This window comes from Pongo pygmaeus, chromosome 3 (genome assembly GCF_028885625.2).
Source record: "Pongo pygmaeus isolate AG05252 chromosome 3, NHGRI_mPonPyg2-v2.0_pri, whole genome shotgun sequence".
NCBI classification, from domain to species: domain Eukaryota; kingdom Metazoa; phylum Chordata; class Mammalia; order Primates; family Hominidae; genus Pongo; species Pongo pygmaeus.
In genome coordinates this window covers 123306286-123324997 of record NC_072376.2, presented here as the reverse complement: position 1 = coordinate 123324997, position 18712 = coordinate 123306286, and the positions used below count along the sequence as shown (strand labels likewise).

At 37.6% G+C, this 18712-nt stretch overlaps 1 protein-coding gene across 1 annotated transcript in view; it reads right to left on the bottom strand.

The window, feature by feature from the left end:
• The window catches only part of ENPEP (glutamyl aminopeptidase), a 96314-nt gene that overhangs the window by 45522 nt on the left and 32080 nt on the right, over positions 1-18712 (bottom strand). Inside the window, exons 5-10 of the mRNA XM_054485806.2 lie at positions 16930-17084; positions 16379-16492; positions 12352-12486; positions 10454-10519; positions 5815-5880; positions 5522-5673 (exon numbers count right to left, since the gene is read on the bottom strand). Of these exons, the coding sequence (XP_054341781.1) occupies positions 5522-5673; positions 5815-5880; positions 10454-10519; positions 12352-12486; positions 16379-16492; positions 16930-17084 (688 nt within the window). The remainder of the gene's footprint in view (positions 1-5521; positions 5674-5814; positions 5881-10453; positions 10520-12351; positions 12487-16378; positions 16493-16929; positions 17085-18712) is intronic.

The window sequence follows — 18712 nt, the reverse complement described above, 5'->3', positions numbered from 1 at the left end:
TTTGTATCCTGAGACTTTGCTGAAGTTGCTTATCAGCTTAAGGAGATTTTGGGCTGAGACAATGGGGTTTTCTAGATATACTATCATGTCATCTGCAAACAGGGACAATTTGACTTCCTCTTTTCCTAATTGAATACCCTTGATTTCCTTCTCCTGCCTAATTGCCCTGGCCAGAACTTCCAACACTATGTTGAATAGAAGTGGTGAGAGAGGGCATCCCTGTCTTGTGCCAGTTTTCAAAGGGAATGCTTCCAGTTTTTGCCCATTCAGTATGATATTGGCTGTGGGTTTGTCATAAATAGCTCTTATTATTTTGAGATACGTCCCATCCATTCCTAATTTATTGAGAGTTTTTAGCATGAAGGGTTGTTGAATTTTGTCAAAGGCCTTTTCTGCATCTATTGAGATAATCATGTGGTTTTTGTCTTTCGTTCTGTTTATATGCTGGATTACATTTATTGATTTGCGTATATTGAACCAGCCTTGCATCCCAGGGATGAAGCCCACTTGATCATGGTGGATAAGCTTTTTGATGTGCTGCTGGATTCTGTTTGCCAGTATTTTATTGAGGATTTTTGCATCAATGTTCATCAAGGATATTGGTCTAAAATTCTCTTTTTTTGTTGTGTCTCTGCCAGGCTTTGGTATCAGGATGATGCTGGCCTCATAAAATGAGTTAGGGAGGATTCCCTCTTTTTCTATTGATTGGAATAGTTTCAGAAGGAATGGTACCAGCTCCTCCTTGTACCTCTGGTAGAATTCGGCTGTGAATCCATCTGGACCTGGACTTTTTTTGGTTGGTAAGCTATTGATTATTGCCACAATTTCAGCTCCTGTTATTGGTCTATTCAGAGATTCAACTTCTTCCTGGTTTAGTCTTGGGAGGGTGTATGTGTTGAGGAATTTATCCATTTCTTCTAGATTTTCTAGTTTATTTGCATAGAGGTGTTTGTAATATTCTCTGATGGTAGTTTGTATTTCTGTGGGATCAGTGGTGATATCCCCTTTATCATTTTTTATTGCATCTATTTGATTCTTCTCTCTTTTTTTCTTTATTAATCTTGCTAGCGGTCTATCAATTTTGTTGATCCTTTCAAAAAACCAGCTCCTGGATTCATTTATTTTTTGAAGGGTTTTTTGTGTCTCTATTTCCTTCAGTTCTGCTCTGATTTTAGTTATTTCTTGCCTTCTGCTAGCTTTTGAATGTGTTTGCTCTTGCTTTTCTAGTTCTTTTAATTGTGATGTTAGGGTGTCAATTTTGGATCTTTCCTGCTTTCTCTTGTGGGCATTTAGTGCTATAAATTTCCCTCTACACACTGCTTTGAATGCATCCCAGAGATTCTGGTATGTTGTGTCTTGGTTCTCGTTGGTCAAAGAACATCTTTATTTCTGCCTTCATTTCGTTATGTACCCAGTAGTCATTCAGGAGCAGGTTGTTCAGTTTCCACGTAGTTGAGCGGTTTTGAGTGAGATTCTTAATCCTGAGTTCTAGCTTGATTGCACTGTGATCTGAGAGACAGTTTGTTACAATTTCTGTTCTTTTACATTTATTGAGGAGAGCTTTACTTCCAAGTATATGGTCAATTTTGGAATAGGTGTGGTGTGGTGCTGAAAAAAATGTATATTCTGTTGATTTGGGGTGGAGAGTTCTGTAGATGTCTATTAGGTCCGCTTGGTGCAGAGCTGAGTTCAATTCCTGGGTATCCTTGTTGACTTTCTGTCTCGTTGATCTGTCTAATGTTGATAGTGGAGTGTTAAAGTCTCCCATTATTAATGTGTGGGAGTCTAAGTCTCTTTGTAGGTCACTCAGGACTTGCTTTATGAATCTGGGTGCTCCTGTATTGGGTGCATATATATTTAGGATAGTTAGCTCTTCTTGTTGAATTAATCCCTTTACCATTATGTAATGGCCTTCTTTGTCTCTTTTGATCTTTGTTGGTTTAAAGTCTGTTTTATCAGAGACTAGGATTGCAACCCCTGCCTTTTTTTGTTTTCCATTTGCTTGGTAGATCTTCCTCCATCCTTTTATTTTGAGCCTATGTGTGTCTCTGCACGTGAGATGGGTTTCCTGAATACAGCACACTGATGGGTCTTGAGTCTTTATCCAGTTTGCCAGTCTGTGTCTTTTAATTGGAGCATTTAGTCCATTTACATTTAAAGTTAATATTGTTATTTGTGAATTTGATCCTGTCATTATGATGTTAGCTGGATATTTTGCTCGTTAGTTGATGCAGTCTCTTCCTAGTCTCGATGTTCTTTACATTTCGGTATGATTTTGCAGTGGCTGGTACCGGTTGTGCCTTTCCATGTTTAGCGCTTCCTTCAGGAGCTCTTTTAGGGCAGGCCTGGTGGTGACAAAATCTCTCAGCATTTGCTTGTCTGTAAAGTATTTTATTTCTCCTTCACTTATGAAGCTTAGTTTGGCAGGATATGAAATTCTGGGTTGAAAATTCTTTTCTTTAAGAATGTTGAATATTGGCCCCCACTCTCTTCTGGCTTGTAGGGTTTCTGCCGAGAGATCCGCTGTTAGTCTGATGGGCTTCCCTTTGATGGTAACCCGACCTTTCTCTCTGGCTGCCCTTAACATTTTTTCCTTCATTTCAACTTTGGTGAATCTGACAATTATGTGTCTTGGAGTTGCTCTTCTCGAGGAGTATCTTTGTGGCGTTCTCTGTATTTCCTGAATCTGAATGTTGGCCTGCCTTGCTAGATTGGGGAAGTTCTCCTGGATAATATCCTGCAGAGTGTTTTCCAACTTGTTTCCATTCTCCCCGTCACTTTCAGGTACACCAATCAGACGTAGATTTGGTCTTTTCACATAGTCCCACATTTCTTGGAGGCTTTGCTCGTTTCTTTTTATTCTTTTTTCTCTAAACTTCCCTTCTCGCTTCATTTCATTCATTTCATCTTCCAGGGCTGATACCCTTTCTTCCATTTGATCGCATCGGCTCCTGAGGCTTCTGCATTCTTCACGTAGTTCTCGAGCCTTGGTTTTCAGCTCCATCAGCTCCTTTAAGCACTTCTCTGTATTGGTTATTCTAGTTATACATTCTTCTAAATTTTTTTCAAAGTTTTCAACTTCTTTGCCTTTGGTTTGAATATCCTCCCGTAGCTCGGAGTAATTTGATCGTCTGAAGCCTTCTTCTCTCAGCTCGTCAAAGTCATTCTCCGTCCAGCTTTGTTCCGTTGCTGGTGAGGAACTGCGTTCCTTTGGAGGAGGAGAGGTACTCTGGTTTTTAGAGTTTCCAGTTTTTCTGCTCTGTTTTTTCCCCATCTTTGTGGTTTTATCTACTTTTGGTCTTTGATGATGGTGATGTACAGATGGGTTTTTGGTGTGGATGTCCTTTCTGTTAGTTTTCCTTCTAACAGACAGAACCCTCAGCTGCAGGTCTGTTGGAGTACCTGGCCGGTCGTGTGAGGTGTCAGTCTGCCCCTGCTGGGGGGTGCCTCCCAGTTAGGCTGCTCAGGGGTCAGGGGTCAGGGACCCACTTGAGGAGGCAGTCAGCCCGTTCTCAGATCTCCAGCTGCGTGCTGGGAGAACCACTGCTCTCCTCACAGCTGTCAGACAGGGACATTTAAGTCTGCAGAGGTTACTGCTGTCTTTTTGTTTGTCTGTGTCCTGCCCCCAGAGGTGGAGCCTACAGAGGCAGGCAGGCCTCCCTGAGCTGTGGTGGGCTCCACCCAGTTCAAGCTTCCAGGCTGCTTTGTTTACCTAAGCGAGCCTGGGCAATGGCGGGCGCCCCTCCCCCAGCCTCGCTGCCGACTTGCTGTTTGATCTCAGACTGCTGTGCTAGCAATCAGCGAGACTCCGTGGGCGTAGGACCCTCTGAGCCAGGTGCGGGCTATACTCTCCTGGTGCCCCGTTTCCTAAGCCATCGGAAAAGCACAGTATTCGGGTGGGAGTGGCCCGATTTTCCAGGTGCCGTCTGTCACCCCTGGAAGGGGAACTCCCTGACCCCTTGCGCTTCCCGAGTGAGGCAATGCCTCGCCCCTGCTTCGGCTGGCGCACGGTGCGCTCACCCACTGACCTGCGCCCACTGTCTGGCACTCCCTAGTGAGATGAACACGGTACCTCTGATGGAAATGCAGAAATCACCCGTCTTCTGCGTCGCTCGCGCTGGGAGCTGTAGACCGGAGCTGTTCCTATTCGGCCATCTTGGCTCCTCCCCCCCTCAATTTGTCCTTTCTAAGACATTCTGCTCCTAGTTCATTGGTGTAATAGTTCTTCTTCTCTGAATGTATCTCATACATTTATTTTGTTTCCTTAATGATGCATCTTATAAAGTCAGGAATTGTTTGTTCACATGAAATTTTAACCTTTTATCCTTCCAAATTTTTTTCATGTATCTTGTGATCTTTGTCATTCATATTTAAGAAAGAATTAAATTGATTCTAGTGGCTCGTGTGTACTCTCTCTATTATCGAGAAGGGATTTTATATATACATATATGTGTATATATATGCATGTATATATATATATAATTATTTATTTTATTTTATTTTATTATCTTTAGGGATGAGCTCTTGCTCTGCCACCTAGGCTGGAGTGCAGTGTTGTGATCATGGCTCACCGAAGCCTCAAACTCCTGACTTGAGATGACTCAAGTCATCTTCACGCCTCAGCCTCCTGACAAGCTAGGACTACCGGCATGAACTACCATACTCCAGTGCCTTTTTAAAATTTTTTTGTAGAGACAGGCTCTTGTTATGTTGCCTAGTCTGAAGGGAGTTGTATTTTTGAAGTTAGTTTCTCTGCTGAGCAGAAGGTCTGACTGGGAGCTCTGCGTGTGTGTATGAGGGGTGCCGTCAGCTCCAGCCCACCCATCCTGCAAATAACATAATGAGGGAGGCTTTACTCTGAGAGTCTCAACCAAATGGAAATCCTTAGCTCTCCTCTACTGTTTTAGTCAATTTCTTTGGGAAACAAGCCCACTGTATATTTTCCTGGAGCCATTGCCAGATTTCTGAGAGCTCTCTGCAGAGAAAGAAATGGTAGGTGGCAGAGAGAAAGTAGGGGTGAGGGGTGGGTCCAACTGGCACAATTGTCCTGAAACTAGACTTTTAATTCATTGTCCTATTTTCAGCCTCACTTCTCACCCTTACCCTTCAGTCTTCATGCTAACACTGAACCTAGAACCTGTCTAGGGATAGGGAAGTTCCCTTATTATTATCTGGTTGTATTTTCCTCAGTCTGTATTTCTCCTTCTGCTTTTCTTCTTCAGAACTTGTGACACAGCCCCTCCCTTTATTTTCTTTATTCTTGTAGGTTTATTTCTTTAGGTAATTCCATTCCTGTCTTCAATATCTGTAAAGAACAGGATGCAGATAGCATGTACTCTGCCCACCATTTCAAACCTGGAAATCACTCGGCTATTTTTGAATTCCTTGTTCTCCTAAAGGCACTGTGGCTTTATACTTGTATATCATTCATCCATCATGTACTCAAGAACAGGATATAAACAAATGACCAATACTTCTGCCAAATTTCTGTGCTTTTTTTCAATGCATTATAAAGCCTTACCCAAGATCTGAAGGGGGCTGAGAAGGGTTAGCTCTTGGGTCCAACAAAAAGCGTTTCTGTGTGATGTTCTTGACACCATTCACGTTAAGCACAGGATAACCCATCTGTCTGGTCCAGGTGTCCATTACTTCTTTCACTGGTAGCCTACTTGCCTAAGATTGAAAACAAAATGGAGATTAATTAATTAACAAATATGAGAAAATAAAAGGATAGAATAGTTAGATTAGAAAATGATTGGTAAGCCATTTGTAACTCAGACAAAGAAATATTTGGAGACATATACTCTTCCTTACCTCTTCCAGTGCTGCCCAAAAATCAGAAGTTTTTGCATTCTTGAATTGGTATTTTTCCAAGTACAGCTGTGTGTGAAACATAATCAGCATGTTAGAAGTCAATGTTTGCTTTTCTCATACTTTCACAAGATGAACCGAACCCCTACTACTCGATTCTACCTCCATTGCTCAAAACCAGCCATAGATAACCTGTACATGAATGAGCACGGCTGTTGCACTGATATGTGAATTCCATACAATGTTCATGTATCATAAAATATTTTCTTCTTCTTTGGATTTTTTTCAACCATTTAATAATGTGGAAGCCATATTTAGTTTATGAGCCTTAAAAAAAAAATACATGGATGGTGGGCCAGATTTGGCCTGCAGACAGTAGCTTGCTGATCTCTGCTGTAAGGAAATAAATATACAACCTTTTGAATAATAATGATGATGATGGTGGTGGTGGTGGATGAATTGGGGACATTTTTCACTGTAAAGCATGAGTCTTCACTCTTCAAATATTTTAAAGTACAAGTCTTTTAGATTTAAGCTTCTTTTGGCAATTTTCTTTACAAAACCTCTTTCTATATATGAGTTTTCAAATATAGTGTGATTTATCCCCAGAAAAAAATTCCCAGTCTTCTAATCCCATAACTGGGAGCCACTTGGAGTTTGCCAGTAAACTTTCCTAAGTTCCTGCTGTATCACTCCTCTGTTGATTTCTAGAATTGTCCTGACTGAAAGTGGAGGTCTTTGATAGAAATGGAACCATCTTCAGTGTTCTTAATGTTAACTTTGCACATATCATTTTCAGTCTAAGTTGCTATAATTTTCAGTAGGTGCTGTACCTAAATCACATTACCTCCTAAATTCCTCTTCTTTTCAGGCATAGAGATAAAACAGTATTAGAAGGACTCCGAGAAGCCTGGAAGAGGGATGAAGCCACTTTGGAATGCTGCCTCCATATTTGTTCTTTTGGTTAATTCACTTCTTGGCACTACCACCAGAGGGCAGGCAAAGGAAGGGAGAAGCAGCAATCACTTTCAGGTATTCATTACAGAAAGTTGCACAAATCATTCATCATATCTTAATAAAATAATTGATATTTGGTAAATCAAATGTCTAATATTTTTAAATAATAATAATTGAATACTTGGCATAGTAATAATTATAACCATAGCTGTGTTTTGATGACAATTTCTATTGAGTATCTTTTAAAATTAATTTAGAGGAGTTTATTTGACTACTACAAGGTCTTGAGCTTAGAAACATGCAATCGTGGAACTGGAAGGGACTTTAAATATTATTTAATAAAGCTCCCACATTTTGAGGTGAAGGAAACTGCTCTCCCTAACTACCTGGGTGCCTTCAGAGGTGAAGAGATTTGCCTGAGATTATGATGAGGAGAATTCTGAACCCTGGATCAGTGTGTGTGGTTTTCATCACTGTTATTGTTGTTACTGTTTTTAAAATTTCAGTTTCTTGCTTCTCATGAACCACCGGCTGAATGGAAATTTATGTAATCAGCATATTAAAAGGTACTAATTTTATATTGTCTAGATTAGTGCTTCTGAATATTCTATATTAAGACACTTCCCTCTTCAACTTGAATAATCATGTAATCATTCAAGTCAAAATTACATGATGATCTAGGTCACAGTTCATTATTAGTTGGAATCAGTGAGCACAAAAGGAAATGAACAATGTTTCTGTTACTAGTATCCCAAGAAGGGAAAAGACATTTTCCAGCTGACCCATTCCTGTCTTATTGACAGTACTACTGATACTAGAAGAAAAAGAAAGGAAGAATATATTCTCGGTTTCTATTTCATGACCACATATTGTTATGAATGTCCCCTTCTCTATGACATCTTTTATGTACACATATAGCCTTAAAGATTTTCCAGTTGATAATTTTGCTCTTATTTCCCCCATCCTGCACCTATTTTGCTGTTGGAGGTTGAGTTTGGGGCAAGATGATGAGCACGAAAGAGAATAGACAACTGGCCAGCCCCAGATTTAGTTCCACACCAGGTTAGCTAATAAAGAGTCACTTTTGGCAGAAAGTTAGTATTTGCAACAGAAATACCTTGAACTCCCATTCATAGCCTGTGGAATTTCAGGGCAACAATCATAGAGTGATGATGACAACTCAAGGAGGATATTGTTGGGATGCTCGAACTATGTGAACTATGGAACTATGTTCCAGTTGGTCTGAGAGCTTGTTGGATGTGGCCTATATCGATCATATACTATTTTCAGATATTAGCTAGTGTTTGAAGATTGAAGGAAAAGGGTGTTTGGGTGTTTTGTGTAAATTCATTCCATAGCACTATAATGGCATGAAATATTAATATCTATCCTTCCTAGTTCAGTTTTTAGCACCATCTGTGATCACAGTTAAAGGAAGACTTTTAACTTAAGAATTATTAGTTTTAGACAAAACTGGTTTTTTAAATTAATTATAACATAGATACTGGGTTAAAGGAAATATGAGAGTTTTATTCAATTATTAGGATAGCTATTCATTTTCAAGGAATCTTGGTACTTCTCTATCAAAGTCAATATGAAAGATTATTTAATTTGAATCCAGCTCTGAAGATGCCAAAAGTATGTTATTTATTAAGTACAATTTAATTTAGGATCAAAACTATACAAACCTAATTTTAACTTAATTTTTGAAAATGAATCTTCTTTATTTCTATGTCCTGTATAATTTATTGTAGGCTATTCACTCATTCATTCGTTTAACAAACATTTGCAGGACGACTTAACATGTGTAATTAAACTAGGCCCTGCAGTATAGGTAAAGATATAGAAGACAGAGTTCCTGATTAAAGATGCTTACAATAGGCTGGGCACAGTGGCTCATGGCTGTACTCCCAGCACTTTGGGAGGCCGAGGTGGGCAGATCTCTTGAGCTCACAAGTTCAAGACCAGCCTGGGCAACATGGAGACACCCCATCTCTACTAAAAATATAAAAATTAGCCAGGTGTGGTGGTGCCTGTAATCCCAGCTACTCGGGAGACTGAGACATGAGAATCGCTTGAACCTGGGAGGCAGAGGTTGCAATGAGCCAAGATCACGCCATTGCACTCCAGCCTCGGCGACAGAGCGAGACTCTGTCTCAATAACAATAATAATAATAATAATGCTTACAGTGAGGGAAGATATGATAACATTTGAGTTTGAAACTTATGGAAAAGTTACAAGATGTTCTCATGTATGCAGAAGCACAAGCACGTAGCTTCTCTCTTTGTACCTAATGTCTCTACAAAATATTTTACTAATAGACAAAGGGTTAAAATATGCTGATATACTTCCCAAATATTTCCGAAATCTTGACTTTATTTCTTACTTTAATAATCACCTAGGTGTTTCACTATTGGGTAGAAGGGGGCCGTTTTCTTTTAGAGTAGTGTAGAGAGGGCTAAATGCCACACAAGAAGGCTTGATGGGAGTGAGATCTATGTGAATGGTGACCTTCTGGGGAATCACATACAGAAGAAGTACTTTCTGTGGCAGCCAGCAGGGGGCATTTCTCCAACCTGTTTTCTGCTCTCTGGGATGGATACCGTTAGCACTGCTACTCCTGACTACCTGGGTTATGGAAGTAGGCAGGATGTAGGTGGAAGGGAAAGAGTAGGAAGAAAACTTCATTTCTAGGCTGGAATGGGGCCAACCTGGGGAGACGGCAGTTATAGGGACACATTGTAGCTACTTTGATAAAATTAAAAATAAAAACAAACCTGGGACGATTGGCTTAGGGTCTGTTAGAAGAACGAAAATGAAACAGAAACATCTCCTGGAATAATACGCTTAAGTGGGATGTGTGAAATGTTTCAGAAAGTTTATTGTCATTTCTGTTACCAAAAGGAAGTAAGCCTCTTTATTCACTGACTCCATTGTAATAAGCGTACTAATATTGGCCTTTTCTAATCTAATAATAAGGGAAAAGTCTTATACTCAGTATAAGGGATGACCTTTATAGATAAATTTAAATGTTTATATCATGTTGCTATGGAAAGAATCGTATTCACTGAAATTCATATAAGCCCTAACCCCCAGTGTGATAGTATTTAGAAACGAAGCCTTTGGGAGGTGTCACATTTAGATGAGATCAGGAGGCTGGGACCCTTATGATGGAACCAGTATCCTTATAAGAGGATACTGGAGCACCAGAGTGCTCTCTCTCTCTCCCTCTCTCTCTCTGCTATGTGAGGACACAGTGGGAAGTCTACCATCTGCAAGCCCGGAAGAGAGGCTTCACCAGGAACTGAATCAGCCAGCACTTTGATCTTGGACTTTCCAGCCTCCATAACTGCGAGAAAAATGCATTTCTATTATTTAAGCCACCCAGTCTATGGTATTTCCTTATGGCAGCCCAAGCTGACTAATACACATGTAAGGAGTTTCAAAAATAACTAAGTAATCTGTTTCAACTTCTCCATGAGACTTCTGCTAAATGATCATTACAGATACAATGTAGGTACTCAATTGGATGTAAAATCATCTTTTTATCTTTTGCTATATTATCTATGCCTCAGTAAAGAGATTAAAAGGGAAATTATCCTTGATTAATCACGTATCTTAACATTCACCAGCCACATATCAATGTAGTTTACTTTTGATATCACTAAAAGTAATAAATCATACCTGACATCCTTTTTGAAAATTCTCTGGTTTTATCCAGTCTTCAAGCATTCTCAAAATGGAAGACCCCTACAATGGGGGAAAAAAAGACAAATGAAACTAATAAAGGCTATGTAAGGAACAATTATCAGTTATTACTCTTGCAACTAGTATTTCATGATCATATTTGTGAGATTAGTTCCTCAAGATGATTCTGCTAAATTATATGGCTCTATGATTTTAGGATGAAAATACCACTTGGCACAGTCCCTGTATCTATGCATCTAAAATAACTAAAAGGTAAAGAGAAATTGCTAAAATGGCCATCATTTCAGGGACTTCAGATTCAAATAATTATTGCACTTCCGCAAATAAGCCAGCAGATGGGGCTTTCTTAATGAAAGAGAAATAGTCTAAAAAATCACATTCTTTGATGAATGAGGAAAGTAGTTTCAGGGTAAAATTCTGCCAACTTATTAAATATATTTTCATACTTGAAAATAAGAATTAGATTTAGCAGAGGGAAGTAGATAGTCAAGGAATTATCTGGTCAAATAGCTTAATATACATGGATACATAATTTAGGCATACAATCTTTCTCTTCTCAGTGGTCTATCTCATTTGCTTTCCTTTCATCTGAAGAATCTGATGAACCTCTTGGCCCTGTACTTTCTTTTTATGTGTTATAAGGTTAGTAGTGAAATGCACAATTTATAATATTTTAAATCAATTTTCAAGTAACTGAATGAAAAAAAAAACACTGCCCCCCACTTAAGTTAGCAATTTTTACTGTAAGTTATTAAGCATTCTAAATCAATTTTATACCTATTTAGAAAGCTAAAGGCCTAGAAACATTTATTTATCTTGGACATAATATCTTAAACCTGAGGAGTATCTAGGACTAAGGAGAAAAATGATTGAATAAATTTAAACTTCTCCCATGTGAATAATTAGAATAGGCTATAAGTGGATTCGAAATTTTCATTTTGACATGAAGATAAAAGGAATCATTCATAATATCAAAGAAAAATGAATACAAGAAGGCTGAACATACACCATGGGAATAATATGAGAGGGAAAGTAAAAAATACGATGCTAAAAATTTCAAATGCTAATACATAGAAGTTTTTTTCACTCAAGTATTCATTTTAATAATTATAATATTTTTGACTCAAATAAAGCTTTAGGTATCACTCAGGGTAACAAAATGTATTAGCCTGCAGTAGCTTCTCAGCACCTCAGTGTAGTGGGAAACCCATGAGAAACTGAAGTAGAAAATGACTAAAATAAAAATTTAAATTATGTTACATACAGATATGGAATATGTTTGAAGGAGAGACTATATGAAATATTGTGGGACAGAATGTGTCACATAAATCTTGGAGTTATAGATTTTCAGCAACTTTTCATAAAATGTTAGTGGAGAAAAAATCCTCACCTACAATATGCTAACAAATTCATCTTTACATCTTCTAAAAAGGAATAAAAGTATTTCCTTCTGAGTTGGATTTAAATGTTTATTGCAGGCACTAAAATGTTCTGCTAGAAAACCTGTGCACATATGTGGCATTTCTTGTTGACCACATAGAAGAAAAAGATTTATTGTCTTTTAAAAAATTAAATAAAACAATTTGAAATGTGATGCTTAAAGTCTAAATATTCAATTATCAGAATGAAAATAATTACATACAAGTGTGTAATGAGAAATTCTTAAAAATCTCTTTTAAAATCCTGTGACAATGAGCAGCACTCAGTTCTACTGAAAAGTACAAACTATTGAATATTCAGCACTCAGAATAACTTCTACACCGTTTTCCAAAGCTCACTGGCACAGTGTGACCATTCTTACCATTTTTAGGTATCCACTAAAAGAAAAGTCACTAAACAGGAAGATGTTCAAAACAATGCTCTATTTCTCCCACCTTGCTATAGGATATTCCATCAAAAACAGATGTGATTTCATCAGGGGTTGTCACAGTCACAATAATTGGATGCGAAGACATCAAAGAATCATCCTCTTGTACAGGTAATACATCTTCAAGTAACATTTGGTCACGCTGAAATGAAAGAATGAGCCAAAGAAATATAGTATTTCCTTTATACTAGTTTATAAATTAGAATACCATATATAAGAAAAATTGGAGGAAAATAAATGTAAATGACTTCAGTTACTTAAACATTAGGTCTTCAAATTAATCATATTTTACACTGATTGAGCCATATTGATTTCATTCCCTTCTTCTACTTATAATTCCTTTTAATTTTTCCCCCAGATGACAGGCCAAGAAGACATCGACTTCTGTGAATTCTGCTTCTGCTACTTCTGTATGACTTTTGGTCATGTGCCAAACTTTTCAAGCCTCATTTCTATATCTGTGCAATGAGAATGATGACATCACCCCACAGATTTGATCTAAGAATTAAATGAGGTAGCATATCAATTTGCCAAATATTGATGTTCAGGTTTTTCTGATATCAACTTGTTATTGGAATTTGGATACTTCATAATTAATGAAAGAAAATATTAGCAGTTTATCCTTCAGTTCTAATCACCTCTCTTTTCCCTCCTAGGTTTTATCAGCAATACAGAGTGGTTGACAGGCCTGGCAGTACTGTCAGACTTCCTAGGTTCAAAGCTCAGTCTTTTCACTTTCTAGACATGTAAGTTTAAGCAAGTTTCCTCACCCATTAAATAGAAGTAATTATGGCCTCTACTTTTTGGAACTGTGCACAGGACTCAATGATAAAATTCATGGTTAGTACTTGGCATAGTACCTGGCACAGAATGAGAACCTAACCCATTAGCTGCTATAGTTATTTTGATTCTTAAGCGGTAAGATTCTGAAATCTAACTCTGCTAAATCACTACTAACTTTAAAAATTTCATTGGCTCTACTTAATTAAAAATATTTCCAAAAGAGGAGTATGCTGTATTAGCTTACATTTTCCAATTTTGCGGGTTTCATTTATAACAGGAAAGGTACTGCTGTCAAGTGATGACTGCCAATCAAGATAATTTTGACTTGGATTTTTATTTTTGTATACCTAGGAAGTTTAGGTATGGTGAGTAGAAAGATCCTGTTCTCAGTGTCAGGAAGACTGACTATACCAACTGTGTGTGTGATTTTGGATTTTGCTACCAGCTATCTCTGTGATGTTGGAAAGTTACATCATTTTCCTGGCCTTCCGATTTTTCACCAGTGAAATGAGGGTCCATGATTGTGGTATTTATTGAGCTCACTTATAAAAAATCTTTATTTATCTGACCCTTCCATCCACAAGACCTTAAATTCAGAACTCCTTAAGGGATAGAAATGTATTTTATTCATTATTCATTTTGGGGTCCTCCATTTGCTGAATGAAGAATGAATGAATGGGCTGAGCTCGGTGGCTCACGCCAGTAATCCCAGCATTTGGGGAGGCCAAGGCAGGCAGATCACTTGAGGTAAGGAGTTCAAGATCAGCCTGGCCAACATGGCAAAACCCCATCTCTACTAAACATATAAAAATTAGCCAGGAGTGCTGGTGAGGGCTTGTAGTCCCAGCTACTCAGGAGGCTGAGGCAGGAGAATCGCTTGAACCCAGGAGGTGGAGGTTGCAGTGACCTGAGATTGCTCCACTGTACTCCAGTCTGGGTAACAGAGCGAGGCTCCATCTCCAAAAGGAAAAAAAAGAAGGAATGAATGAATAGATGAAGGAATGAATTAATTGGTGTGTTGAACGATGTGATTAAATTTCATTTAAGAAGTGCATAGCAAATTCTTCTGGAATTTAGCCACTGCTTTTGAAACACAGAACTTGGAATATTAGACAATATTAAAATGTTATAATTTCTTATAACAGTTTGCCATAAGGACCTCAGGATACTGTATGGGAGAAAATAAAGGACAACACAAATTTCCATTTATACAGTTTATTTTCAATAAGTTATAAAATCAGCAATTTTCCATGTAGATGAGTGGTTTTCAACTGGAGGAGATTTTTGTCCCCCACGGGACACCTGGAAATATGTGGAGACATTTTTAGTTGTCACAACAGGAGCTGGCAGGTTACTGGCATTTAGTTAATAGAAGTCGGGGATGCTAAGTATCCTATAACGCACAGGAAAGTCCCTCCACAAAAAAAGAATTATCTACTCCAAAATGTCAATAGTTCCATAGTTGAAAAAAACCCAGATGTAGATAAGATTTTTAAAGTAGCTGGTTTATGGAACACATATGAAAATGTGTTTATGCCACCAAGTTTTACTACTACACTTGTCTTACCACTTTTAAGTCATGAATCCTATAATTATTCATACCCCTTTGCCTATGATCAGAAGTAACTTTTAAAATTACCAATTGACTTTGGATGGAACTAGTATAAAGGCAGGAATTTTGTCTTTCAGTGGAGAATTATTCTGTTCAAGTTTGAAGTGGACACATCATTATCTTGGGATGGTACTTCTTTATTTAAATAGTCCTTTAAAGTTCTTTGAGTGGCAGAGAACGTTTTTGGTTTCAGTCTGAGAACGCTACCAAATGGTTTAAGTTCATTTCATAGTTAGGAGAAAAAGATTTTGAGTAGTCTAATGTTGTCAGAAAGGAATAAAACGTTGTATGTACCAAGAAGGCAGAATGAAGAAGAATCACATTCACAAATGCTGTATGTTTAACAAAATATGTTTAGATGGTAATATCCAATAGTCTTATCAAGTGCTACAATCTTTTTAAACAGGGAATGGCCAAATCCAGTGCTATTGAAACAGCCTGAAGAATGCAATCTTAATTTGCCTGTATGGGACCCAAGGGTTAGTGTATTATTTTTTCCCCTACCAATTCACACTGTGCAATAACAAGTAAAAATCATCTGCATAAACTACAGGGAGACTTCCAGCCTTTTACTTATGAGTGGTCGTGTCTGTATTACACTTTCTTTTAGATAACCTCAACTATAATTGTCCTCAACTATAATTGATGTGAGAAGCATAATTATGTACCCTGTAAACCACATTCAATTGTACATAGTTTTTAATACATATTTTACTAACATTTTAATTTATTCTATATATTAAAAAAATTGTTGTAAATTAGCCCTTTCGCTTTGTAAAGTAGGCTAGAGAAACTGTAAGGGCTTCAAGCATTTAACTTTTTTGTTCTGTCCAGTAGAGGGCAGTATTTTACACAGTACAAAACCTCTTTGTAATTAGACACATCCACATATTTGTACATTCATATATGCAATCAGATAAGAATACTCCCATGATATAAATATAAATAACAAATATACCTAGCTTTTCTGAAAAAAAATTTTAGGGTTCATAAAAGTTTCTATTCTAGGCCTCTGAGGGACACACTACATGTTAATATAGTCATTACATGCACATTTGGAAGCTTTTAAGCTTACAAGATAGAAAACAATGTTCCATTTCATAAAGGAGAAAATGGACTCAGAGATATTATATAACTTGCTCAAGGTCATATTCCCTGTCATGCACCTAAGAAATGACGTGTTCAGGATTTGAACTTCAATCTAACTAATCTAACTGCTAAGTTTATGTTATCTCTTCATCACACTATTTCTGCAATCTGTCTGAAATAAAGTAAGTCATTCACAAATGAGACTCTGACATTTTTTTCAAAGGGTTAGTGATATAGATACTTTCTGGAACACAGAGTTAACATTTTCTATGCCACCTATTTTTTTTCCTGCCTTGATAATGTGTTTTGAGTGACTCCGTCAAGGATATCCCCAGATTGTGATGATCAGCTGCCCTTCTGGGGACTGGGAAAAGGCTGTAGGCAAGGTGTAGTCAGTGGAAGTCAGCTAGCTCCACCCTGTCTTTACAGTGGAATTCCCGCTCACCACTGTACTTGCCATCTGACTCGGGACCATTATCATAGTCCAAAGGCTTCCATCTGCTTTGCGTGAGGAAAAGAGAGATTTCAAGTTTATGTGTTTAGGACTCACCATTTGCCAGTCTGTTTCTGCATGGTTTACTCCCAGAAACTCAAAGAAAGAAGCAAATCCTTCGTTTAGCCACAAGTCTTCCCACCAGTCCATGGTCACAATATTTCCAAACCACTGAAATTATAAGCAATAAAGAGATAATTACATTCTTATGGGTATGGTAGAGAGGCCTAGAAAATGTCAAAACATTTATTTGTCCGTGCCAGTGTTGTCACTGTGACAGAAGTGGCAGGCATTGTACTTAACATTTATTTCCTGCTTTATTCTGATTATTTAAATGATATTAAATTGTCTTTAGTTTATTGCCTTTATTTAGTTATTACTGGGATACATAAATTTATATGAAGGCCTCGTGTGTATTTCCTACAGGCAAAATAATGTGGTTCAAAGTCTCTTTATGGCTAAATACTTATTAGTACCAAGAAAGATTTTCATGCAAGTTTTTCTGAGTTGGCTGTTTTTTATTTGCTAAGTCGTAAATAATTTGAATTATTCCTGTGGTCTTAAGCCACTTTAAAAAAACAAGCTGATTCAGTGCTAAGATTCTATACCTGATGCACAAGTTCATGGGCAACCACAATGGCCACCCGCTGTTGGTTTGATGAGGCTGATTCCTTAGGGTCGTAAAGCAGGTTCGTTTCTCTGTACGTGATGAGTCCCCAGTTCTCCATAGCACCAGTGCCAAAATCTGGAATAGCGATTTTATCTATAGAAGAAGAAAGAGTCCAGTGAGAAATACATTCTTTCCATTTGTTCACAGCATTTCTTACCAAATTAAGTTATTTGGATGAATGTTTTTTAAAAGGCTAAAAATAATTTCTTAGAGTAAAGAACTGTAATCATGTGTGCAAACATTTCAGTCCTAATGCACTCAAAATTTCCATAGAGCATTCCCTGCTGGCTCCAGATATCAATGCTTTGTTTTTGTTTTAAAGAAGGATACTAATGGCAATGCCTCTATAATTTTATGTCTTTTGTTTCTCTCTGTATTTCATTTTTATTAGCTACATGTGTTTTAGGGGATAAGCTGTGAGGACAAAGAGAAGTTTTCAAATTAGTATTTAGAAGCTCTGAGCTTCCAAGTGTACAGATATAGTTTTCCATCCAAAGACACAGATTATTCAAGAATATAAAACTCCATTTTTCTCTAATTCTATAAAATATTGATAGGAATACCAATCTAATAGCTTATCATCTGCTTTTATGTATTAAATCGGTTGGAGAAACATGGAGTTGACTATATTCTCTCTAGATTCCATTACAGTTCTAAAATGTTGAACAGGAGTTTCTATAGTCTTACACATAATATGTGACAGGAGGAGGCAGTGTTGATCAGTTCTATGTTAAATCCCAAGACAGAAAATGCTCAGTTGATTAGTGGCCAAAATACAGCTTCCAGTTAATGAACTGTAAACAGAATGTAATTTCTTTATTATTATATATAATTTAAATGAGGCACAGAAATGAAAACAAATTGATTTTTCACTTAACATATAAGAGAAGGCCCTTTCTTTTTGGTTAAAATATATATATATATATATATATATATATATATTTTTTTTTTTTTTTTTTTTTTGAGACGGAGTCTCGCTCTGTTGCCCAGACTGGAGTGCAGTGGCGCGATCTCAGCTCACTGCAAGCTCTGCCTCCTGGGTTCACACCATTCTCCCACCTCAGCCTCCTGAGCAGCTGGAACTACAGGCACCCGCCACCACGCCCAGCTAATTTTTTGAATTTTTAGTAGAGACAGGGATTCACCGTGTTAGCCAGGATGGTCTCGATCTCCTGACCTTGTGATCCACCCGCCTCAGCCTCCCAAAGTGCTGGGATTACAGGCGTGAGCCACCACACCCGGCCAAAATAAATATTCTTAAAGCTTTTTGTAAAAGAATGAAGAGGGATGTATCTTAAGTAGAGGTCAAGATTACAATAGTAGTTTCCTTTTCATGTTATTGTCATTTTTAGGTTTGGTTATTTTATCACAAGACAGTCATTTCAAAAGTAGAGAAGTATCTCCCCCAAGGGCCAATATTTTTCTTAATGTTGTGGAGGGCAGTTTGCACTTAATCCTTGAACAAAAGGAATTTTTTGCAATCTCATTTTTTTTTTTTTGGTCAGTATTGGCATTATAACTAACTAATTCTTGTATATTTAACTCTTTGGAGTCTAATAAATGCAGAAGTCACTTGTAAGGAGTCTAAGATATAATTAATTCTGAGAGGGTTGAAAATGCACATAAAACAGAATAAAGGCATTGGGGAGAGGGAGAAAGAAAGAGAGGAGAAGAGAGTTATAAATTTGTGAGATTTCCACTTTTCAGGTTATCCTGGGTGC